Source organism: Fusarium subglutinans (genome assembly GCF_013396075.1).
Source record: "Fusarium subglutinans strain NRRL 66333 chromosome Unknown NRRL66333_c0000027, whole genome shotgun sequence".
NCBI lineage: Eukaryota > Fungi > Ascomycota > Sordariomycetes > Hypocreales > Nectriaceae > Fusarium > Fusarium subglutinans.
Genome location: NW_023502090.1, coordinates 415,258 through 439,970, shown reverse-complemented (window position 1 = coordinate 439,970; position 24,713 = coordinate 415,258). Strand labels below are relative to the sequence as shown.

The 24,713-nt window shown below is 48.3% G+C and overlaps 8 protein-coding genes across 8 annotated transcripts; 5 read left to right on the top strand and 3 right to left on the bottom strand.

Moving 5' to 3' along the window:
* Positions 1-1,684: 1,684 nt before the first annotated feature.
* Positions 1,685-2,041, top strand: FSUBG_3177 (uncharacterized protein; the record flags this gene model as incomplete). The annotated part of the gene is made up of 3 exons (XM_036681030.1): positions 1,685-1,774; positions 1,856-1,921; positions 1,979-2,041. 3 exons carry the CDS (start codon positions 1,685-1,687, stop codon positions 2,039-2,041), a joined length of 219 nt encoding a protein of 72 aa, XP_036541425.1.
* Positions 2,042-2,264: 223 nt separating this feature from the next.
* FSUBG_3176 (uncharacterized protein) lies at positions 2,265-4,259 on the bottom strand (the record flags this gene model as incomplete). The annotated part of the gene is made up of 2 exons (XM_036681029.1): positions 2,265-4,111; positions 4,181-4,259. The coding sequence occupies 2 exons, from the start codon at positions 4,257-4,259 to the stop codon at positions 2,265-2,267; spliced, it is 1,926 nt and encodes a 641-aa protein (XP_036541424.1).
* A 3,310-nt stretch (positions 4,260-7,569) lies between these two features.
* Positions 7,570-9,698, top strand: FSUBG_3175 (c6 zinc finger; the record flags this gene model as incomplete). The annotated part of the gene is made up of 3 exons (XM_036681028.1): positions 7,570-7,773; positions 7,831-8,802; positions 8,859-9,698. 3 exons carry the CDS (start codon positions 7,570-7,572, stop codon positions 9,696-9,698), a joined length of 2,016 nt encoding a protein of 671 aa, XP_036541423.1.
* A 1,153-nt stretch (positions 9,699-10,851) lies between these two features.
* FSUBG_3174 (ATP-binding protein cassette) lies at positions 10,852-12,838 on the top strand (the record flags this gene model as incomplete). The annotated part of the gene is made up of 3 exons (XM_036681027.1): positions 10,852-11,041; positions 11,093-11,330; positions 11,380-12,838. The coding sequence occupies 3 exons, from the start codon at positions 10,852-10,854 to the stop codon at positions 12,836-12,838; spliced, it is 1,887 nt and encodes a 628-aa protein (XP_036541422.1).
* A 170-nt stretch (positions 12,839-13,008) lies between these two features.
* Positions 13,009-14,435, bottom strand: FSUBG_3173 (murein transglycosylase; the record flags this gene model as incomplete). The annotated part of the gene is made up of 5 exons (XM_036681026.1): positions 13,009-13,067; positions 13,114-13,537; positions 13,586-13,832; positions 13,878-13,945; positions 13,989-14,435. The coding sequence occupies 5 exons, from the start codon at positions 14,433-14,435 to the stop codon at positions 13,009-13,011; spliced, it is 1,245 nt and encodes a 414-aa protein (XP_036541421.1).
* Positions 14,436-16,195: 1,760 nt separating this feature from the next.
* On the top strand, positions 16,196-18,882 carry FSUBG_3172 (uncharacterized protein; the record flags this gene model as incomplete). Its single annotated transcript, XM_036681025.1, has 3 exons — positions 16,196-16,234; positions 16,319-16,349; positions 16,406-18,882. 3 exons carry the CDS (start codon positions 16,196-16,198, stop codon positions 18,880-18,882), a joined length of 2,547 nt encoding a protein of 848 aa, XP_036541420.1.
* A 739-nt stretch (positions 18,883-19,621) lies between these two features.
* Positions 19,622-22,816, top strand: FSUBG_3171 (phosphatidylinositol-glycan biosynthesis class O (PIG-O); the record flags this gene model as incomplete). The annotated part of the gene is made up of 1 exon (XM_036681024.1): positions 19,622-22,816. One exon carries the CDS (start codon positions 19,622-19,624, stop codon positions 22,814-22,816), a length of 3,195 nt encoding a protein of 1,064 aa, XP_036541419.1.
* Positions 22,817-23,075: 259 nt separating this feature from the next.
* On the bottom strand, positions 23,076-23,999 carry FSUBG_3170 (mesaconyl-C4 hydratase; the record flags this gene model as incomplete). Its single annotated transcript, XM_036681023.1, has 1 exon — positions 23,076-23,999. One exon carries the CDS (start codon positions 23,997-23,999, stop codon positions 23,076-23,078), a length of 924 nt encoding a protein of 307 aa, XP_036541418.1.
* Positions 24,000-24,713: the final 714 nt, after the last annotated feature.

The window sequence follows — 24,713 nt, the reverse complement described above, 5'->3', positions numbered from 1 at the left end:
ACTTACTATCGTTTTCGCTCATCAATGTCACATTACTCTTCGGGTCGGAGATCTACCTACCCTGTACCATAGGCCCAATTTCTTTGCATTTCGACAAGTCTCGAGGCGTTCTTCAGATGCTTCATGTCTCGACTTATTTGAATAGATAATATGATTTTTGTCGCACTCAGTTTATTGTTATATGTATGTCTCTAGGTCAGCTTTGAATAATCTGCTGATGGATGGGCTACATTGATATTCATGCATTAAAATTTCCTTCGTCACACAATGGTAGTGCCACAAACGTTAAACAGTTCCAGATGAGTTTTGTACACATAATTCCATGGCACTACCGACCATAGACACTATTCACAAAAGACATACATCGTTTGAAGATGACGGAAAGAGAATCACATCAATAAGGGATTCGAGCATATGCCAGTTCTGCTACTTTGAACAAATAGTCAGCTTCATCACGACAAAGTAAGACTGGGCAAGATCAGAGTATGGGGAGTTGGAACTTATATCTGATAAATGCTCTTTGGATGTAGTAATCTGAGGTACATCCTATGTTCTTCAGTTGCTGACTATAACTATTGGCATAAGCCATGAACTTAATATCAAAAGAAATTCGAGGAGGATACGAATTATATCGCATAAGGTAACAATTCGAGAAGCCTTTGCGTTAAATCATCTTAACCTTCTCTTAAACTTAGAGCTAGCTAACCCATTTATTTACAGCCTCAGCTTTGACGTTGTCGCAGTGGCTTAACTGACAGATTACGCACATGTTCTCCGCCGTTATAACCGTGCCAATCTGCCAGATAGACTCTAAGCCATGATCAATGACTCGGCTGAGCCGACACAGCTATTCTTAGAAAGAACTCGCAATTCAATACGTGTATCCAGAAGAAAAGCCTCAATCCGAACACCGAGAAAGTGGCTCTTTAGAGTTTCCAGAATATCTAGAATATGTAACATTAGCAGAGATTAGGCTCGTTCCAGAACACGCTGGTATGCGAGCAGGGGTCCGCCTGCAACCACTCAGTAGTTCCCGTCAGGCATACGTCATTGTTTCTTTTCTTCTAGTTATGTACGCTATTTTTCGCTCTGTTAGTCGTCTTTCTTAGGCCGGGGCATCGGGCGTGCCGTCCGTGGAGCGGTTCGCATCAGCAGCCACGCATGAGTGGGAGACTTGTGCAGTACTTGACAAGTGCAGAACCTGCGATGCTAAGGGGTAGTATCTCTCAAGTCATGATGATGTCGATAGTTGCCGAATTGTGATGACTTGCAGTAGAGTGACTCCCATGTGGGCTCCGCTGACCTTGCCCGGAGGTCACGGCACCGAACGGACATGGGCATGGGCATGGGCATGGTCATGTTATTGATGGGGATGAGTTCATGTGCCGTGTTGAAGGGGAAATCCAATGCTAATCCTGTCAGCCCCAAATCCCGACGCCTCGTTCGAGTCAATGGGGCCCGCCTCCAATGGACCGTGGACCCTGTCCCCGTAGAATCAGCTGCTTGAGAGGTGAGAGCCTTACATAGTATAACAACAACGTTGCGCTCTTTGTCCTGGCCTGATTTTCATCCTTCTTTTTTCAACCCATCGTGACATAGAACATCAACTGCTTGTCTACAAACTTCTTCTCTTATTATATACGCCAATCAATTCAGTCGTATACACTCAGTTACAATAATCAACATGCCTTCTACTACTTCTTCGGCCATGCAAATGCCCCGTGAACCGGCCCCCGCAGCGTTCCCTGCCGAACGAACCAGCACCGAGCAGCCGGTATGCCACCCACGAACCTCCAGCGGCTTAATCGCCGTTTCAAACATCGCGAATCACGATTGACTAACTCGGTTTTGACAGCGCCCAGTTCAGCCCATGACAATGGAACAGCCTGATATGAGCATGCGAGGAGGCAAAGACGGTGGTGTAAGAACAACCAATTCATTCATCCAACTCTGTAACATTAACTGACTTTCTTCCCAGGCTATTTGCTGTGGTATTTGCGCCGGTCTTTGCTGTTTCGAATGCCTAGACTGCTGCTGCTAAATAACTTTAATGGGCAAGGATATCATAGAGTTAAGCTCTGGCGTTCAGGCACGAATCATTTAGGAGGACAGTTCAAAGGGATACCATCGTCGGCTAATGATACGACGATTCTGACAGCTTTGTCTTCAAATAATACCTCGTTCGAATTTTTCATTTATGGCCATTCTCTCATCGCTTCGTTCAGCCATGACAAGTCTAAACGCATCCCCAAACCATACCCGCTTTAGACGACTACACCCTCCAATCGCTTTACCACATCCTCATAAAATTTCATAGACAACTTTTCAGCAACTTCATCTCCTGTCTCATCGTCTCCCTCGTTTAGTCCCAGATCCTTACCTCCTGCCAAACACTTCCGTGTTGCATCTTCAAATCGCTCTCCCATGTCAGCACCTACTGAGGCGACTTGGTCTTCGGCCAGCAGAGCCTCTCGAACACCACGCACCACATCAGGCCTCCCGCGCGCACGCCTCATATCGACACTCAACACATCTTCAACCGGCCGCCAATGTGCTAACTCGACCAGAATGACACCCAGGCTATAAATGTCAAAGCTCTTTTTCGAGCGCTCCCTATCTCGCCGACGGTTGGACTGAGCGTTGGGATGCCGGTATAGATCATGCTCCGCGTCATCTCCTGGCGCATCAGTCATCTCATCTGATCCTCCAGGCCGTGAAAAGTCGAAGCCTGAGAGATATGGTTGGCGGTAGTCTATCCGACCATCATGTGTTCTGAAGAATAATACATTATGACTGCGAAGACCCTTGTGTAGCCAGTGCACAGCATGAAGGTACAAGAGACAGTTGCTGATAGCGTGTGCCAGGTATATCCGTTCTGTAACACGAGGCTTACGGACCTTCGGGTCTTGAAGAAGCTCGCGGAGCGAAACAGGCGGAAGTGAGGCGTGTAGATTATCGTCGGATGGGCGCTCGAAGATGAGGCCAAGTCTTCGATCCAGAATATCAACGTCGTCCTCGGAGATGTTGGGATCAGCTTTATCGAAGAACCCCAGACAATGGGGAGTGCGAAAGGCCTCAGGTTTGGGACTATGGTTAAGCAAAGCTGCAAGCTTTCGGACTCTCTCAATGATATCGGCCTTTGATAGCGAACCTGGTTGGGTGTCTGTATTTTCGTAGTCCTTCCACTCAATCCAAACCTTCTTCTTGCCTTCTACAGTCTTCATGAAAGCCTCACATCGTGGGGAATCTGATTCATCCACCTCGGGGTCTAGCTCTATGAGGTACCGAGGGATGAATAGATTGCGCTGATGACCTGGCTTTGCAAGATCGAGGAACTTTGCAGCAGCTTCGTCAAAGACTGCTGGGCTATCCGACTTGGGATCGATAGTCTCATTGAAGGCCTTGAACTTGGCCAATCTTGATAATTGCCGTAGAGCGTCAGCATTGGCTTCCCTTTCCAGTTTAGACATTTGCGATGGTCCAACCCGGGAACCTGCATCGAGCTGAGACTTGAGAGCTAACACAAGATGACTCAGATCGGCAATTTTGTGATGGAGTAACAGGACCCCACGATTGGTGTCCTGTACGGTATTGCGAATCTCTACCTGTAAGGAGTGGTCGAGGATATTGGTCATGTTGTCGTTGAGAACTGAAAACTTGGCCAGCAACTTTTCAAATCCTTGTTTGTCAAATGACGTCCACCTTAACCTAGTAAGGCCTTCTGATGATTTGGACTTGAGTCCAGACATGGCTTTTTTGATAAAGTTGCGTTTCCTATCACTCATAGGATAGTTTGACAGCTTGGCATCTTTCTCTGGTGCATCCAAAACACCATCTCTATCCACGACGGTCGAAAGGTTGTTGTGCTTCTGCTGGTATTCTGTAAAGTCTTTGAAGAGACACTGGATTTGAACAAGCAGATCAATTACAGTCTGGCGGTGAAGATTGAATATGTTTGAGTTGAGGACCTTGTCTTGGTTCTTGGCATCAAGGTCCAGCAGGCCAGAAGCCTCACTCCAGCAAAACAGGCGCTGCTGTTCCATCCTGAGACGGAGATTGAGATATTTGCACTCATCCTCATAGCCCAGTGCCGTAACAAGGAGCTGTATCCCTGATGTCTGTCAATTTCACATGCTATGCTGGCTGGCTGGCTGGCTACGATGAGCTAGGAATTACTAACCTTGAATACATCCTGTGTAGACCTGGAGGCTGATGGAAGCAACTCCCAGCGCCAAGCCGGCAAGCGATACAGGGTCCATTGCGCCCTACTGCAGCTTATTTTAGGGCTCCTGGGAGAGAGGCTGTGCGGCTGAGCAGGGTATAGTATGAGGCGGCCGACGAACTCGCTGTGATGGATGGATGTGATAGAGTGACTTCTTGTCACTCACTGGGTGGTTCAGGAGCTAAAATTACTGTACGTGCTGTATTTGACACTGCGGGGGATCATGCGAGGTCGGGATGAGGTGATGATTGGTGGGAGCTATGATAAGCAGCCCGGAGATAGAAGGGAAAGACAAGCAAGAACGGAGATAATGATGATGATGATGATGATTTGGAAGCTCCTGGTTAATTGATGTCGAATGTGGAAATCCGTAAATGCGGCCAATGGCATTCCTCCTGCAACAATTAGACATTCGAGTCGTTGGGATCCTTCAACAGGGCTGCAATTGACTCGTGCACGCACTCTTCGTCTATCTATCCCGTCTTTGTCGATCACTTTTTCGTATTAGCGACACCCGTCGTGTCGTGTAAGCAACCTCGTTACCATGAGTAAGAGACGTATATATGCCGAAAGGACCCGAACTGCCATGGATCGGATGTATGTACATGAATCCTTCGAGACCAGGGTCCTTAAGCAACTGCCATTTCTGCTTCATGCATGATCTTCTTAACGCCGGTAGTTTTGCAAAGTTGAGAACTGACTCGAAATTCCTGAGGCCAGTTATGTTGCATTACTCTGAAACCTGGGTTGGAAATTGTTAAGCAGACCGCCTCCAGGACTTGAGCAAACGGTTGCCTACAGCCTTTCATGTTCAGCTTCTCTCAACCCATGTCTCAAGCTTAACTCAATATGGAATATACTGTCACTAGAAGCTACAATATGATTCGTTAGGATTTAACTCGGATTGTAGCTGTAGATCCGGATGTTACATGCAGACGGCTTCTCCGAGATGCTAAACACCAAGCTACACCCCAATTTACATGCTGGATGTTTGTTTAAGGTTGTTGTTGGCAGCTTGAACCATCTTGTGAGTCAGCCTGCGGGAAATAAAGTACGTCATTCCTCAAATTCCGCGTCAAGTTAGGCCAATTGTATTTTGGGAAGTCTTGTCAACGTCTTCTAATTCTTACTAATTATGGAGTTGATCCTCATCAGCTCTCAGTAAGCCATCCAATATCCCGGGTACGCGGTCCGTAATAGATGCCGCAACACCGCTTGCGGGCCGCAATTCATCACTTTTGGTAGAGATATCTTCGAAGCCAGTTCTAGAATTGCGTGGCTTACTGGCTCAGGTAAGCGTACATACATAAAAATGTGGCTTGAGTTGACTCCCACTCCCACTCCCTCTTCCGCGGCCTTGAACTTCCGCAGACCTGCACCTCGCAGCGTTGCATTGCCTTACCGACATGATTTCCGGTGCCTTGTAACGGCTTGGGGAGGATACCCACACACCTGACAAGCTGCACCATGGCTAGCATGGCCTCTGGTGAATGCAAGAGTAGCTTAGCAAAAGCTTGGGTAATGACAGCACTTCAGCCAGCTATGCAATGATATGATCTTTGGTGCTAAGAACTAAGGTTTTAGGATTAGACCTTGGGTGAAGCCATAAGCACGACGATAACCTCCTCGCTCTGTATTGCTAGACTCGCATATAACTAGTTGCTAGAGTTGACATCGAGGCAGTGTGGCCGGGATATATGAGTGCCGGCCTTCACACCCACAGACATGTCGCAGCCACGAGGTCAAGACGAAAAGAATGCAAATACTTCTCACCCCTGTCCTTCTAATATGCCAAGCCCGACAACGTCGGGATGCGGCAAAGGCGTACATGCTGCATCATGCTCGGTACTGGAATGGGATGAGGATCGTCTAGAAGGGAAGCAAGTGACATGCCGTTTTCTATTGTTCTTCACTCAATATTCTGAAGCAATGAAACCTGCATGGCCGTTTATAGAAATGGATCGACTTGTACGAGCTGGCTGACCTGATTGGTCCATGTCAGAGCTGCCATTCACTTAGACACACCCTTAGCCCCAGCTCTCTAATATGACGCCCGCAAGTTAGTGGTTATAAGCTCCTGGAGATAATCATCCCCATGTTAAAGACTCGGGGTTACTTAGTAATTGTAAGTGCTTCACAAGGCAAGGCAAAAGAAACTTGAGACTTTAGAAGAGGATGTTGAAATAAACTTAGCTAGTAAAGACGCCCCTAAGCTTAGGCTACAGTTATCTAAAATATTTTCATCCCCTAGAATAGAGGTCCTTGAGTTTTCTTGCCTCTCCTAGGCTAGGCTAGACAGTCATAAACGAGCGTTGCACCAATTCAACATGTGGCACCGACAGTTTGGGCGGGCGTCCGCTAGTTTGGTTAACCTTACTGGCTGACATGAGTCTCTGTCTGCATTTCGAGGTCGGATCAAGCTTACCCCTGTCATCTCTGAACCTGTGTGGCACAAGCGAATACCATGACAACACAAGCGAATGATGCAAGTGGCAGAATAGAGAGAATGGAGTAGGGAGTATAACCCCCAATCTCAAATAGTTACTTGTTCCGTGATCCCTGAACTACCACTGTTTACTAGTGCTAGGGCTGAAGATGGTCCTTGTCAGAGACATGCTTGGCTGTACACGGTTTGCCATGATGGAAGTGCCGGGTTCCGTACATGGCCCTGCGAGTGAAGCATGATGATATCGAGACTGGCGCTTAAATGTCCTATTTAGACTTGGTACCAGGGTTGCTTTTGAATCATTCGGACATTCGGCTCGTTCATCATTGACATGACGTTGTCCTGTGCCTGAGGAACAATATCTATAACAGGCAGGCCATGCAGAAGCGTATTCGCTTCCAAGTATTATTAATCTTCTTCCATCGTCTTCGCAGATTCCATTTCCCTCTCAAGTCTATCCCAGCAGACATATCAAGTGAGAGTTGATTATTCAACAAACATCGTCACCTTGGATCACTTGCGCCCTTCAGGGAGATATTGTCTTTGGCGCCCTAGCAAGGTTCACTTATAGATCTTAGCCAAGCGGCCGCCTTCTTTAGAAAGCGGCATCCAAGATCTGAACTCGACTAAGACACAGTCAGCACCTGGATCCTAAGTCCCATCATTAAATCAACTACCGGCAACGCCTAAATCTCGAAATACTCACTATTGGCTTATATCGAAACTTGAAATCACCTCTTGAGACCACGGACAATCCTCAAAGAAGCACTCATCAATGGACGAAAGAAGGAAGACTTTCTCTGGAACTCATTCCGAGTTCTCCTCGCCGTTTCCCTCCCCTCAACCTTATTCATTCTATTCTGACCCTCTGAACACATCGTACATGTGGTATTCTCCGACAATGAGCGCCAGAAACTCATTCCATCAGATAACCTCAAACTCAAATAGAGAAGATACATACTCGGGAAACGATGAACTGTCCTCCAACTCAAATTCGCCCAGCTCTGGTGTCGACGGGAGGGCTTCACCTTGTGGATCAACGTCTACAACGGCTGAGAGTAGTCGCATGAGTGTAACTTCTGTCCCAGCTGCTTGTCTGGCTTGTGTAAGTACTATCTCTTGCAATAAGGTAGAGCTATTATTGACATTGTTTCTCTTTTAGCGAGGAAGACACCTGAAATGCGATGGTGTAAATCCTTGTTCTCGCTGCCTTAGTTCTGGTTCTGAGTGTGTCTATGTGGCTTCAAGACGGGGCTACAAAGGCCCTCGAAGAAACACTGTTCAAAAGACCAGCAAGAAGCATGGCGTATCTCCAGCTCGAACACGAACACGTAGTGGCGAAAGCTCAGTGACATCAAGACCAGAACGTTCTGCTTCGCTGGGCTCATCCGTATTTTTGAGTCCTAATATGGGCGACGACATGTTCCACTCACCATTATCGACACCTTTCCTCGACCCTGCCTTGGACGCTAGCAACAGCATGGAGAACGATATGTCTTTCTTCGGGCCGTACGACACAGCAGATACATCAACTGATATGCTCAACTTGTTCACGAGTCCACAGCATGAACATGTCGTGACGCACGTCCCTGCACTTACTTTACCCGAACGCTGTATAGACTCGTTTTACAACCATTTCCATGCCGCCCATCCTTTTGTGTTGCCGAAGGAGTCACTCATGATGATCTCTCACGAGAGTTCTGTGATACCCGTACTCGCTGTGATGCGCTGGATTGGCTCATTGCATATTCCGGCATGTTCAGAAAGGGGACGTTTCTTCCAGGAAGCCCATCAACTCATCTACGAGCCACGTCGTCGAAAAGATGGGTTCCTTGTGCAGGCTTTGTTACTCCTCCTGATCGGGTTGGATGGACAAGGCCAACAGGAACAAGCTCGACAAATATTATCTGGACTCGAGAGAATTTCTGTGGATATTGGTCTCAATACAAGATCATACGCGACTACTTACGGGAGAGGTATTCCAGTGATGGAAGAGAGTTGGAGGCGGACGTGGTGGGAGCTTTTCATTGTGGACGGGCTAGTCGCTGGAGTCCATCGAAGTACGAACTTTTTGCTGTTCGATGTAGCTTCTGACGTTGCCTTGCCTTGCGAGGAATATGAATATCTGTCTGGTGTAAGATATTAATTTCTTTATATGGTAGAATCTCTCTGACCTGATTGACTCTGTAGGACGTTCCCGAGCCAATGTATCTCAGGGATATGAATGAGAGTGACTTCTCCGGCACGAGCCAGGGGTTTTCATCTTTCGCGTATCGAATACAAGCGGCCCAAAACCTCGGACGACTCTTGAGAATTCCTCCCGTTTCTGGACCCGACGACGAAAGCCTCAGAAATATCCAGACGATGTTGACGAGTTGGCGAGTCAGCCTACCCAAGTCAAAGGCGGACGCTTTACGGCAATATGGCCATTTTGACGAGATGCTCTTTCAAGCTCACATGATAACTCACGCTACGTCGATTCTGCTTCATCAACCATACTCACAGCTGAACTCAATATTGAGCCAGTCAAACAGCCAAACCGACCAATACGATTCTGTGTCGTCAGTAGGCGACTTCAACAATCATACCAAGAACATAATACAAGCCGCGACAGAGATCAGCAAGCTTGTCGCTCATCGTGTCTCGCTACTTTCTCACAGCCACTTCTTTAGTTACGTGGTTACAATGTCATCTATAATTCACCTCCACAGATGGGCCATATTTACACCCGATGCTGAGAACAATTTACGCCAGGTGCTCCGCCTAAACATTGGTGCCCTCTCACGAATGTCTTTGGTATGGAGCGCTTCAGAGCGAGAGAGTAGTTCTGTGAAGAGTATGGCTCGAAGCATCTACCAGGTCAAGAAGCAGCATAGAGTATTGCCCCAGTTTTGGATCAGTATGACTCATGATGAAGCGATGGATAAGATTGCGGCGGACGACGCTATGATCCACGAGTTTGAGGATATGCAGGTTGTGCCTGGTATGATGGGTCATTGGACCGATCCTGTGAACAAGCAATGGGATTAAACACTACAGGGTTTCCAAGTAAGGATTGTACTTGAAACCTGATTTGAAAGCCTGGCATTTTGGCTGGTGGCTTCGACCAGAGAGACTTTGATGCATTGTTGCAATGAACAAGATGTATAGATGCAAAATGTACATGTGTAATGAGAAGTATGGATAGTTAGACTGTTGTTTTATATAGAATATTGTAGCACTAGTATTTAGAAATTTGAGGATACATGGTATTCCCGGCAGAGCATCTAATTGTCCGATACCTATCTCTGAGACACGGGAATGCTGAGTTGAAGAAGAGGGAGACCGGATAAGTCGGTTTGACTCTCAGATATCAAAGACACGACATTTCTAATGTAGATCAAGAATAGGCTTTATATTCTTGCCCGTCGCTGTTTAAATCGGCCCTCGGCGATGTCGAGTCTTCGGCTCGTCGGCGACCCTGGCCGAGACTCAGCCCTATTACTCGGGAATTAAGCTATCACGAGCCAATCACATGACGGAGCCAACAAGTCGGGACGGATTCAGGAACTGGGTGAAATCTTACTCAGAAGCTGAAATCACAAGCATGTGTAATAATAGAGACAGAAATAATCTAGACCCCGAGATTGCTTACATGCATGGACGTGTTGTACATATGGATCCAAATTTCACCACCTGTAAGCTTGCGATTATCTCATAACATGGCAGTTGATCACTATAGAGAGATCTAGAGATACGACAGAGATGAGCCGGAACTCGGATCTCGGTCTTTTTGATCTGCTTCTTGTTTATCGTCCGCTTCCATTCGGAGACATGTTTATTAGCTTTAACTGGCCATAGAGCAATAAAAGCAGTAATGCATACATACGTCAGCACAAAGTCCCAAAATGGTAGTGGCGGAGTTTGAGTAAGTAAGCAGCCAAAATTTACCAGTCGCGCGCACCTTTTGCTTCAGCTGAAAATTGGTGGATGGCACGGGCTATAATCAAGACGCCGAAAGATGAGACAGTCTCTCCTCTGTCCTCTCAAATTGATTTCTCCTGGTGACTGCAGTGTTTACTCATATATAAGAACACAAGATGCAAGTTGTCTTTTCTTGACATCACCGAAACGATCGATTGCTACATTCACCAGTGCTCTCTAACCCCCTTTATTTCTACTACTTAATCCTGAAGCCATCAAAATGACGGTCCGTAAGTCGTCTGACTTGGACAACAGCATGGACTCGGAGCAACGCCCTGTCGCAGAGAAGCATCTTCTCAACACCACAATCAAGAATTTCACTTGGCGCAACGTCACTGTAACAGTCAAGGACAGAGAAATAAAACAGCCCAAGGCAATTGTCGATAATGTTGAAGGCATAGTCGAAGCAGGTTTGTGGTGACCGCCATTCTTCAGTGATACCATGCTGATGAGATTTCCAGGCGAGATTTGCGCCCTCATGGGTCCCTCAGGTTGCGGAAAAACAACACTTCTTAATGTACTAGCACGCCGTCCAACGAATGCAAGCAGTGTTGAAGTAGAAGTCCACATCAATGGAAGTCATTTGTCACTTGCCGAGTTCAGAGAAGTTTCGTGCTTCGTTGAACAGGAAGATGCTCTCATTGGTTCGCTGACTGTCCGAGAAACCCTCGAGTTCTCATCGCGGCTCGCCAGCTCAAGGTAAGCATTCTGTATACTCTGCTTCTAGATAGTATCTGACCTTGAATAGCTCGTTGTCTAAGAAAGAACGAATCGTCCGCATCAACAACCTCCTCGAGTCTTTCGGTCTCGTCGAACAAGCCAATACCCTTATTGGAACGCCTATTCGCAAGGGTATCTCAGGTGGTCAGAAACGTCGCGTCGGTGTTGCGAGCCAACTCATCACTAGCCCCAAGCTTCTCTTCCTCGATGAACCTACGAGTGGTCTCGACTCAGCTGCCAGTTTAGAAGTTGTCAAGTATCTTCGCGACGTGGCCAAGCGCAACAACCTTATCGTCATCTGCTCTATCCATCAACCATCCACATCAACCTTTAACTTGTTCGACAAGTTGCTCCTCTTGTCTGCCGGAAAGACCCATTACTTCGGACCTGTAAACAGTGTTGCGGCATACTATGCCGAAGTTGGATCCCCGCTACCTCAATATGTCAACCCTGCTGAGCATCTTCTTGAGCTGGTCAACATTGACTTTGCCCAGGATAGAGGCGAGGCATCAAGAGACTTGGAAACAATTCAAGCTGCATGGCAAAACTCACGACATGCCAGTGAAGTCAACAGTGCTATCAAGTCTGCAGAATCTTCGGGTGGTGACTGGAACATCGATACAATTGAGAAGAGGCCTAGCATGTTAAGTCTTACGCTTACTCTTCTCCATCGAAGTTTCATCAAAAGTTATCGGGATGTCGTAGCCTACGGCATTCGTATAGCTATGTATCTTGGTCTCGCCATCATGATGGGCACTGTCTGGGTGAGGCTCGACCCTGCACAAGAGTCAATTCAGCCATTCATCAACGCCATATTTTTCGGCTCAGCCTTTATGAGTTTCATGGCAGTGGCTTATGTCCCTGCTTTCATTGAAGATCGGCTTCAATACGTCAAAGAGCACCACAATGGTCTTTATGGAGCCGCGGAACTTATCATATCCAACTTCTTCATCGGCATTCCTTACCTGTTCCTTATTTCCATTCTCTTCTCAGTCATCTCATACTGGCTTTCCAACTTCCAGCCAACTGCAAAGGCATTCTTCACCTGGGTTCTGTGGCTGTTCCTCGATCTGCTCGCTGCAGAGTCACTTGTTGTCTTTATGACATCCCTATTCCCCAGCTTCGTAATCTCCCTCGCACTCGTGGCCTTTGCGAATGGTCTGTGGATGTCTGTTGGTGGCTTCATGGTGCCTCCAACTATCCTTAATGTCTTCTACAAATACGTCTTTCACTACTGGGACTATCAGAAGTATGTTTTCGAGGGTATGATGGTCAATGAGTTTGCCGATCGAGTGTACAGCTGTGGCGATGGATGCCGCTGCATGTATCAGTCAACCCTGGCGGATCAGTGTGAAATTGACGGACAGGCTGTGTTGAATCAGTATGGATATTCGAACGGACACATGGGACGCAATGTTGGCATTATGATTTCCATCATTGCTGGATACCGACTGGCATCATGGCTGGTTCTAGTATTGAGGAGGTAATTACGTCTGTTCTGGAATGCAGGTTTCATCGGTATATCGTCACAAGGTCAATCCAGTCTTATAAAGCGATGGTTCAAGCGGGCTTTAGATACAATAAGTACAACCAATCTTAATAAGTAGCAATAATCGGTTCTTGCATCGTCTTCCTCAAGTTCACAAGACGTAGTTCATCAACAAACACCGAGAAGGGAGTCGAGGTCTTTGGGAATTACGCCGGCTCGCGCCGCATCTACTACTATTAGCAATCGTGTCTACGTTTGGAAATTGGAGCTCACCTCTATAAGACCAGCGATAGTCGTCACCAAGATTTGCCTTCCAAGTCCAAAAGACCCATCCGAGAGTATTATTTTCATATGCGTGCACCTGGGCAGAGAACCACTTGGTATAAAACTCCTTCTGGGTCTGAGGATTCCAAGCGTCAGTCTTCTCAACATTATCGGGCACAGCTAGTGACCATTCGCCAATGATCGTGGGGCCGTCAGTGTTGCGATCATCGGAACAAGATTTCTCGATGTAAGCTTCATGGGAAACTTCAACACTAGTATCCCACTTGAGGTATCGGCGATCATCAAAAGCCGTGGATGAGGTATCACTGAGGAACTCGGTCGGCTTGCCACTGCCCCATAGAGAACCCATCATTTGGATATGAAGACGGTCGTTGCTGGTGACCCTGAGTTTATCCTCGACCTCGCGAATTGCCTACGAATTGTTCGAATTAGATTAAGCCGGTGGTGGGATATCAAGTACACTGTAGGCCTTGGGATAATAGGTCTTGCGTAGCGTATCAACAGCATTGTCCCAGTTGAGCGGCTCATTGACGAGCTCAAGCATGCCAACATTCCGATACTCTTTCTTGGTATGGATTATATCGGTCATCCACTCGAGCCATTCGATCGCGCGATCATAGTTGTAGTCGCTGTAGAACCCAACTGTAGGAGCATATTGACCCGTAAAGGGCTGGTTTGGTTCTTGAGCACCGGGGGCACCGTGTAGGCTGATTTACAGTCAGTATGAATTACGGTTCTGTTGAAAGACCTACTCGAGAATGATATACAAGCCTCGGTCGCTTGCCCAACCGCAGAGTTGAGTCAAGTATTCCAAATCACCCTCCAAATGTTAGTTACAGCATATCAAGAAATGATTCGCGGACCTTGGGGAAGTGCTCTGAATTATCAACAAGGTCTTCCTTTAGCCAGTATCCTAAAGGCACCCGAATAGTGTTCAGACCATAGCTCAACATCTCGTCGAGATCAGTTTGATTAATCCAGCGCTTCCAATGAGCTTCAAAGTTCTTATCCGCAATATCTTGTCCTTTATTCATGACACAGTCAAATTCGGACTTTTCCCCCTCACAACCTGTGTTGGCCCATTCTTGGCTATCGATCCAGGGCTCATAGATGAAGAGGGATCCAAGGTTTACTCCTCGGATCTTTTTGGTCGCTGGAAGCCACCTTTTGTTGTTTGAATCTGTTCGAAGAGGGTATACAAAAATTTCATTGTCACGCTGGTTCATGGCATGAGGTTCGGCATTAGGAAGCCATGCGTTGGCAGACGCAGTGAGTGCCACTACCGCCGTGGTAAAGGCAATTGTCCGCATCCCAAATTACGCAAAGGTCAATATGAGAGAGAGAGAGAGAGAGAGAGAGAGAGAGAATAGAATTTGTTGTACTTTCTTCACTTATGGGCCATTTTGTTCGAGTGAGACACACGTTAGTAGCATAATAAGGGAAATTGTTTATGCTTTCATGGTACGGGTACATCATTATCATTTGATGCTCTGTGGCTGTGTGTATAAGCTAGTTTGTAGGATCAGGATTCAGTCTTAGATAAATGATGTTACATGGGTGTAATGGATGAACGCCATAGACTTATGACTTTAGAGGCAGCTCCAAGAGATGCTTCCTTCAGACTTTAGATTACAAGGACTTGGACTTATAATTATGAGAGAAAAAATTCCAAAATTCTAGAGATTCTAGAGCATATCTCTACTTTGTTGGCATATTTCGTCCCAATCCTTCAACAACCCATGCGGCCATGTTCTTGGAAATGGTGGGGCAGCATCAGAGGGAGGGTTTCATAATCATTGTTTCACTATTCAGCTGGTCTTTATTAGTGAGACGAAAGAAGAAAGGAACAAATTGTGCATTTCTTGGCTGCATAAACGGTGCATTTGTTTGTGGAGAGATCTTTGGTGTGACTCTGTGGTAGCTTATTAGCTGCATGGCCTTGCAGATCCTGGTAGCACAATAGTATATACTTCAGATTTTACATCGCTCAGGTAACAAAAAGCCTTGACTTCTCAGTGAGTTAAGCACTGAGTAATAGCATCATCCCAAGATCATGGGAGCCTAGACTGTATTTTTCAGGTACCATCGCAACGGATCATACGGAACTTGGGCCGACACGTCGTAACAGCGCACGGCCTGGGGCATATTGCATCAGGCTGCGAACTCCTAGTGGTTCAAACAGCCTCATGATGAAAAGCTTGACAAGTGTCAAATCGGAGCCGAAGCACATTGCAGTTTTGAGAAATACTATGTGGGCTCTCTGTTCGAGCGCAGAGACGGTGAAGAACGAGGCGGCGAGTCATAGTTAAGTACCCAGAGGGACTAAAGGTTTAGAAATCGAACCAAGATCGAGGGTTTTCAGGCACTGCCTAACTTGTGTAACGATAACTCAGTTGAGTCCATGCCAGTCAAAAAGATTCAATAGAATAGGTACTTGTTACATCCAATACAATGCTACCTTAGTATTGATGAAGCCTCCCGTCAAACTCAACGGGCCACCGTTTTCTTCACCGCTGACGGCCCCACTATCGAGCAATACGTATCCTGACCCACAATATCTTCGAAATGCTCCAAACCTGGCAGGTACGGATGATGATGGGATGCGCTGGCTACCTAGCCTTAGTAGCTTGCCCGCGGTTTCCCCACCAACCATCCCTACCTTAGCAACTGGCAACGGTGACGGTGACGGGAAGAGAGTTCCCTCCCAAACGGAACGACTCAAGTCCTTGAGCTTGGCTTACCTACCTTTTTTTGTAGGATCTTTTCACCTACACAAACCTGGGCTCTAGGCATCTCTTGTCTTTGATTTTAGTTTCGAGTTTACGACTACGGCGGATTCAAGGCAAGATGTTTGTGCTAGAACTCTTAGCCTAAGACATCCGACATCGCCCTCGCTTCTCGACCTACACCTACAGGCATTCTGCGAGGTCATCAACAACATTCCTTCATTCCGATCTCGAGACACGAACCACGCCAAACGCTACGAGGAACCAAAAATACCTCGAAAATTCACCGCGCGAGACATCCCGATCCCGCCTGAAACACAACTTTCTTTCCTGTCGTCGCCATCATGGCGCCGGCAACCGATGAACTCTCTGCACCCGGTGCAGTGAGTTATGATTCAAACACTCAAGTCGTTGGAGATGGAACGTGGGATTTCGACAAGAATACATTTCTACTGCCCAATTTACAGGGTCTTAACCATGAAACCATGCGTTACAATGGTATTCAAGCCCGTCTTCCAGTTCAAGGATTGTATTCGACTAACACCGAGTGATAGGCATGGGAAACAGATTTTCTACACTTACACAATATCATGGCCTTGTACTAGCACATGCCGTTTTGGGAACGATAATATTCCTCTTTCTCATCCCTTTTTCTGTCATGACTGCCAGATTCTATTCAAGGCGTCCCGGCTGGGCCATCAAATACCATGGCCAACTCAACGTCTTTTCCGGCTTGTTGCTGGTGCCTCTCTTTATCCTGGGCTACTTTGCAGTCGGGCCAGAACGAAGCTTGACGAACCCACATCATGGGATCGGTGTCGCCATATTCACTCTATTTCTGGTGCAACTTATGGGCGGTTGGGTCGTGCGAAGGGTGGCCAAGTCCGTCTCATTACGCATCATGATTCACCAATGGTTCGGTCGAGCGATTGCCCTCTTGGGCATTACTCAGGTTCCGCTCGGACTCACCTTGTACGGCTCACCGCTCTACCTATTCATTCTTTATGCTGTCTGGATGTTCATTCTCTTTATTTTGTACTTCATCCTGAGTTGGCGGTCTGCTTCTCACAGAGACTACTATATGGGTGGAGCACGCTCAGAAATGCGGTCTGAGTTGGCGCCAACAGAAGATACACGCACTCGATATACAGAGTCTGAATATTTCTCAGAGTACAAATCGGAGCCTCCTAAGAGCAAAGCCAAATGGCTAGGCCCATTTATCGCACTCGGTGGACTCGCAGCCCTGGCCAGAGGACGAAACAAGAATAAGAACCAAGAAAGTGGCAGTCGAGTCCGAAGTCGATCCCCTTCCTTTGATCGCAGCCAAAGACCAGAGGTTCTTCCCTCTAGGACCGGATCAGCTAGCTACCTCACTGGACACACCGGGGAAAAGTATTCCGATGTAACGCGGAAGGATAACGGCGGAACTGGGGCCGGAGGTGGAATGGCAAAGTTCTTGGCCGTCCTGGGACTCGGAAAACTGTTCTCCAAAAAGAACCGCACGCGCGATGAAGACTACTCAGAGTATTCTGCAGTGTCGACTGAAACACCCAGACGCCATCGCGCAACCGCAAGCGCTCCCACTATGACTGACTTTACCAGGACTGATTTCACCAGCGATGTGACACCCAATAATAGAAGAGAGCCCGATATCACCCGTACTTCGCTACTGCCACCCTCTGGAAATCGCCCGCCACCTCCCGCAATGTCACAAATGCGGAGCGCCGCTGATGGAAGTTATACCGAGACTGCCCTGAGCTCCCCTCCTCCATCTGTGACCCCTCGAGGCAAACGATACCCGCCAAATTCAGGTCGTAGCTTCTTCGAAGAGTCAGACTATTCTTCCTATGTCAGTCCTTCTCGGCGACCCCAGCCTGAGAAATCTGGTGGTGGGTTTGCGAAAGGACTGCTGGGTGGTCTTGGTTTCGGATGGTTTGCGAAGAAGATGGCGGACAGGAGGGCAGCAAAGGAAGAGCAACGCTTACGTGATGAAGAGGACTTGAGATCCGGGACATCACTGTCCAGGTTTACCGGCGGCGACGGACACGACTCTCCCACGAGACGAGACAGCCGCCGGCCCATCGAACGTCGACAGACAGGCTACCCTCCCACGGACACGCTTCTATCAACCGAGATGTCGGAATCGACCATTGAGCCCCGGCCTGCACGAGGTAACTACGTCCCACCTACTGAAATGAGCACTTTACCCCCGCAATCAAATCTCCCACCCGTGGCCGGCCGCGCAGGAAACCACTCGAGACGCAGCAGTGAGCATGTCTCAATGCCTGCGATGCCACCTGATCCCCACGGTATCCTGGCACCCACTGAAACCACGGCCTCAGGAATATCCCCAGGATCTCGGGCTCAGCGGTCCCGTCAAGGCCGGCCCGGTGACCGAGATACATCAAGACTTGCCCCAGGCGAGGAAGATTCGCGTTACGAACGCTATGCATCCCCAGCCAGTGTCAGTGTCAAGATGAAGGTACATGATGATAAAGACAGGAACGTGACCCTCCGACGACTTACAGAGGAGGAAGCGAAGGCAGCGCGGGGCCGAAGAGACTCTGTCAGCAGCATCTCTGGAATAGAGTCGCCCTCGTACCGCCGACGTTACCGAAGGGACTCCAGCCAAAAGCGAGCTGAGACGGCTGCCGAGCGAAGAGCTGAAGAGGAGGATGCCATGCCGCCTCTGTCCCCGCCGAACCCTTCCTTTGCGAAGCAAAAACGACGAGGCAAAGATTCCGCATATTACTCCGGACAACCTACGCAGGCACAAACGCCGGCGTCACTACTGCCAGGTGCCTCGGCCCAGTTTGGCCAAACCGTGTCTAGTTTGGCTGAGAGCCACGGCACTTGGAGTGGTATCACTCCATCTGTCAACACCTCACCCCCTGGACCTGCTGGGGAAGGGCCAGTTGACGGATCGGCCACAGCAGAAAATCGACGACAGCGGCGTCGACTTGAAAGGAGACGTGCAAGCGGACCTACTGCCGAACCACCTGCCACTACCAATGTCGACATGTTTGACTAAAGGGCCGAGGATTGAGAGTTTGATGTCTCTCGTTTGCCTGTCGACTTTAAGCTGACTGGTGAGCGATTGGTTGGTGAAAAGATATGCATCTAGCATGGGCGGCGTTCTTGGAGGGAGATTTGTGAATTTTGTAACGTCACGTCACATCGATTTCAATGTTTGCAGATAGACCTGGAGGATGATACTGATGTCAGTGAACGAATTGGTTGGCTTGAGAATGATAACTTGATATATGGCAACTTTCTTATAACTAGAGCTTGGAGGGATCCACAAAGGATTGACGATAATGAATTCAGAGTTGCGCTTCTCTCATACAAATAAGGTGTATCTAATAATGAATTTGGGTAATGTGTATTTGAGTGACATACGTGGACCGGCCTTAACAACATGTGATAATGATTGGCTTATACTGAGCTTGGTGTTGAAGCTCCCGTCTCTGTCGTCACTCGTCAGTAACCAATTCTAATGACTCCACTCTCCTCCATTAGAGCTCCACTGAACAATCCACCAGGGTCGACAGTTCTTCTGCTAAACATTCAAGTCCCTCACAGCAGAGACCACTATCGTCATTTAATCTTTTCTCCTTTCCTTTTTCCTTCTTCCTTCTTCTTCTTTTTTTTTTTTTGTTTACTCAATCCTGCGCCGCTCGGGCATCTCAATGGCCCTGAACCTGGCCTCAATTCTTCCCTTTCGATAGCGATTACGTTCCCTAGCTCTTACCTACCTACGAACATTCAAGATGCCACAGAAGCCAAAGGCTAAGCCCAAGGCTCAGCAGCAGCCTCCCCAAACCGAACATCAAAAGATTGCGGAACAATGGGCTAAAGCTGAAAGAGCTCGTGCTGCTCAACAAGCTGCCAATGCAAAATTTGGACTCCCTCCCGCCGAAGAGAACGTAGAGGTTCTGGAGCGACGACGCGAGGCGCTCGACAAGAGACGGCAGAATACATATGAGAAGCGCTGGCGATGGACTGCTGCCTTTTGGGTCGTCCTGCTAGCTATCCACGCGCTCGGCATCTGGCTCTTTACAAGCGGTTTCTTGTTGACGCGGCTGGTGCTGGAGGACAAGTCGAACTGCACACTACCTCCAATTGAGAACACCAAGGGCTCATTGAATGTCGATCGCGGCTGCTGGCACCCTAAATCGTTCGACAGAGCCGTTGTTGTTCTAATTGATGCACTTCGATACGACTTCACCGTTCCCGAGGATCCGGCGCAAGCCCAGCACTTCCACAATGCGTTCCCCTACCTCTACGAGACAGCTGCCAGGTCGCCCCAGAATGCCTTCCTTCGCCCTTTTATCGCTGATCCTCCGACCGCGACGATGCAGAGACTCAAGGGTCTCACGACGGGAACATTGCCTACTTTCGTTGATGTTGGAAGCAACTTTGCTGGCGCGGCTATCGAGGAGGACAACTTGTTGATGCAGCTGAAGGACGCTGGCAAGAAGATTGCTCACCTTGGCGATGATACGTGGTGGTCTCTCTTCCCTGGTTACTTCGAACCTAATATTAGCAAGGCCTATGACAGCTTCAACGTCTGGGACCTTCACACTGTCGATAACGGCGTTATTGACAACATCTTCCCGCTATTGAACAAGGAGCGAAAGGGCGAATGGGATCTCCTTATTGGACATTGTCTTGGTGTTGATCATGCTGGCCACCGATACGGACCTGATCACCCTGCCATGGGAGCCAAGCTTCGCCAGATGGACGAGTTTATCCGCAAGCTTGTCGAGAGTATTGATGACAAGACACTTCTTGTTGTTATGGGAGATCATGGCATGGACAGCAAGGGTGATCATGGTGGCGAGAGCGATGACGAAGTTGAGGCTGCTCTCTGGATGTACTCAAAGAAGCCCTTCTTTGGCAGAACCTCCTCCGACTTTGCTGTTCCTCCCCCTAACGCCAAGGTTCGACCAGTAAACCAGATTGATCTCGTTCCTACCCTTGCGCTGCTTCTTGGTATTCCTATTCCCTTCAATAACCTGGGAGGACCAATTGAGGAGGCGTTTTCTGGTACTAAGGGCAATGACTGGCGTAACCTCAACGCTGTTTCGCGTGTTGCTGCAGCTGGGATTGAGAGATACCAGGCATCTTACCACAAGGCTCGAGGCCTGACTCAGGGCGACGGAGCCGAGTCTCCCGCTGCTCTTTGGGAGGCTGCTCGCAACATTGCCAAGAATGATCGTGATGCTTACGTTGCCTTCACCAAGTTCCAGGAGACTACTCTGTCTGTCTGCAAGGACCTCTGGGCACGTTTCGATGTTCCTCGTATGATCATGGGTATTGTCGTCTTTGGGTTTGGTCTCGTCTTGCTCTTGATGTACTCTTCTCGGGAGGAGGAAGATGAGTACGTTATTATGAATGACGCCGAGCTTGACTATGCCGAGAAGAAGCTGGAACTCTTGGCTTTCAAGGAGAACGAGCCTGAGACCGTGGAAGTCTTGCACAAGCAGATCCTCAAGGGCCTTTGGGACCCCAAGATTCTCTTTACTGTCTCTGTTCTTACAGGTGTAGGCCTATATCGGCAGCAGCCTATCGAGGGTCTTGCAGCTCTTGTTGCAGTGCTCTTTATGGCTGGTCTCAGCTCTTCCCTGCATGATGCAGGTAGGACTATTCTCAATGTCTTCCCTTCAACTTTCTGGGGTTGGTTGGCTGTAATCTTCACCGTAAGCCAATCGATCGGATTTGCTTCTAACTCTTACACCATCTGGGAAGACTCGATGCTTCTCTTTTTTATCACCACTTTTGGTGTGGCCAGTGCTGTCTCTGCATTCCGCATTGAGGTTCGACGGGAGAGATATCTGGGCATTTACCACTCTGTTGCCTTCATCATTCTTGGCCGTCTCGCCTCGTATTCCAAGCTGTGTCGCGAGGAGCAGATGCCCTACTGCACCTCTACATACTACGCCTCTTCGACCTCCTCAACGTCTGCAATTTGGCAGCTTGCCATTCCTTTTGCTGTGTGCCTTATTCTTCCAGCTATTGTCAAATCGTTCCTTGTCACAAGCAGATCGTATGAGGGCCTTGCCCCGACTTGGATTGGCTATGTCATCCGTGGAGGCCTGTTCTTATCTGCTTTGTACTGGGTTATCGATGCCGCTGACAACGGCGGCTGGCTGGAGGGACGTCTCGCCGAGGGAACCCCCAAGACCATCGGAGTTTACCTAGCCCAGATTGTCCTTGCTCTCGCCTTTATTGCCGGAAGCACTGCTTTTGTTTGGGCGCCTCCCTGCGTCTCCCTCCTCCAATCTGCTGGAGCTGGCGGTCGTCCTGTTGTTACTATCATTGGATATGGTAACGCTATTGGCGCTCGCTACTTGTTGCTCCCGCTTAACCTTCTTTTGGGATGCTTCCTTCTTTCGAAGCCCATGGGCGGTGGTGCCCTTGCTCTTATGTTCTGGCAGATTCTTACCCTGGCTGAGCTTTTGGATCTCAACGAGCTCAAGACCAGTCCCATTGGGCCTATCATGCTCGCTGTACTTGGAAACTTCTACTACTTCAAGACTGGCCACCAGGCTGTATTGTCTAGCATTCAGTGGGATAGCGCTTTTATCCCTCTCTTTAGCATCCGCTACCCTTGGACCCCCTTGGTGGTTATTCTCAACAGCTTTGCGGGCCAGATCATCGCTGCTGCGTCCGTACCACTACTAGCTCTGTGGAAGGTCGGCCCCAAGCAGAAGGGAGTTCTAGAGACAGCCACCCGCGGCATTGGCGTCTTCCTCGTCTACTATGCTGTTGAAGCCTTGGCTACTATGAGCTGGGCTGGCTGGCTGCGTCGTCACCTGATGCTCTACCGTGTCTTCAGCCCTCGCTTCATGCTTGCGAGCACCGTCCTGCTCGTTCTTGATCTGGTGACTATTCTCGTCACTCTGACTGGCCTGCGTAGCAACACCTTGTCCCTTGGCGAGGTGTTTGGATGGGCCGATTAGATGTATTGATGGGTAGAAGCGTGTATCATGTGTGTACAGATAAGGGGTTCTGTCGTATTTTAGGCAGAAGAACTCTTGTGTTATCTATCGATAGGAAAGGAACGAAAATTAGGCTAATGGAGGATAGAGCGGTGTCATCTGGGGCGTTCAGTCCAAGTCAGTCTTTTGGTTAGACAATCATATTGTATAGCATGTCGGCATTTTCTCGTATCTAGTCACATCATCTATGGCAAATTAAAATATCATATCAGATTCATCTTTATTTACTGACAACCTCCGCGGTTCCTTTGACAGCCATTCCTCCTTCTGGCCCCTCAATCCAAACATCCCATCGTCCTTCAGCGCCGTCTTCTTTCGACACCTTGCGGATATTGATGGTCATGCGCTCGTTGACGTACAGAGGCGCATAGTTCCTATAGCTGAACTTGTAGACGGCCACACCAGCACCGATTCGGTCGTTGAGGAAGCGAAGCATCAGAGCAAGAGTAAACGGGCCATGGACCAGAAGTGCTCGATGACCGTCAACTTCTCGCGCGAACTGAGGGTCGAAGTGAATAGAGTGAGCATTGAATGAGAGCGCTGAGAAGTGGAATAGGTGTATTGGCGAAGGTGTGAGCGAGATTGAGTACCTTGGTGGTTGAGGGTCTGAGATTGGTGTCAGTAATGATGATCCTGGAGCTTGATATGAAGAAACCTTGCGCTTGAGCAAACGTGGAGGTGAAGGCGAAGGCGAAGGTGAAGGTGATGAGGCAGACCCTTCTTCGTCCCTCATGAATACCAACGTCCTCCTCTCTTCAATATCCCACTCTGTCCTCCCCTCAACCTCATGGCCAGTTCCATATTTCCTCCACACATCAACAAACACCTTCTCCTGGCCCTCTTTGCCTCTCAAGGTAACATCCCCAATCGTTTCCTGGCAGATCGCCGGTCTCGCATCAAGCTTCATCCCATCTCCCCTGAAGATAACCTCGCCGCCTGCCCATACACGCCGCGTATAAGGCGGGCCGGGCGAATGATCAGGATCTGCGCCATCAGGAATGAGACGCGAGGGAGGCAATTGAATAGGGAAGTAGACAAGATGATGACCTTGAGGAAGAGCGCGAGGAGGCGATGATATTTTTGACACCGTGGGCAAAAGGTATAGAAGGTCGTTGATTGTGGTTGTGAGGAGATGAGAGGGCATCGGAGTCAGATAGTCTGCTATTATCTTTGGTGGGTGGGCTTTGAGTGATGAAGTTATAGATGAGGAGGCTTTTGTGGTATAGGCTCTGTGGAAAACAGGACCGCAATAGCGGTTGAGTCTTGATAATGGCCTCATGATGAGATATATCTCTTGGTATTGAATTATATGGAGAGCCTGTGCGTCCGGTAACAATGTTGGTTGCTGCTTTCCAATTAGAATAACTAGTTGTCGAGTCCAAGTGTTAGTTACAGAGGGAAAGCCTCGGCTTAAGATCATCAACCAAAATTATGAAAATTGGATGAAAAGCAACGCCATTCGTATAACTGTTCTTAGTCAACAGCAGCAGCGAGATCGGAAACGAATTGAAACGAGCTCGTAAAAACTAAATTGCTTCCAGCCTTATTTTATGGCTACCTATACATGGTGAGAAATGGAAAGTCACAGCAAATCACGGGTTTCGGGCCGTGGATGTCATGATAAGCCGATGATACCAGTAGTCATGATACATCTCAACAACGAACGGTAAGAAGAAGTGAAGGGACAAATAACGAGGCGACCGAGTCAATACGAACAAACTTTTCAATTCATCCCTTATATAGCATCTATATAGATACGCATCCATTCCGTTTGTTTTATGCTGCCGTTACACATCTATCATGAAACACATGAAGCTTGCCCTTTGCGACTAGACCAGCCTCAGCCGACTCTATCGGC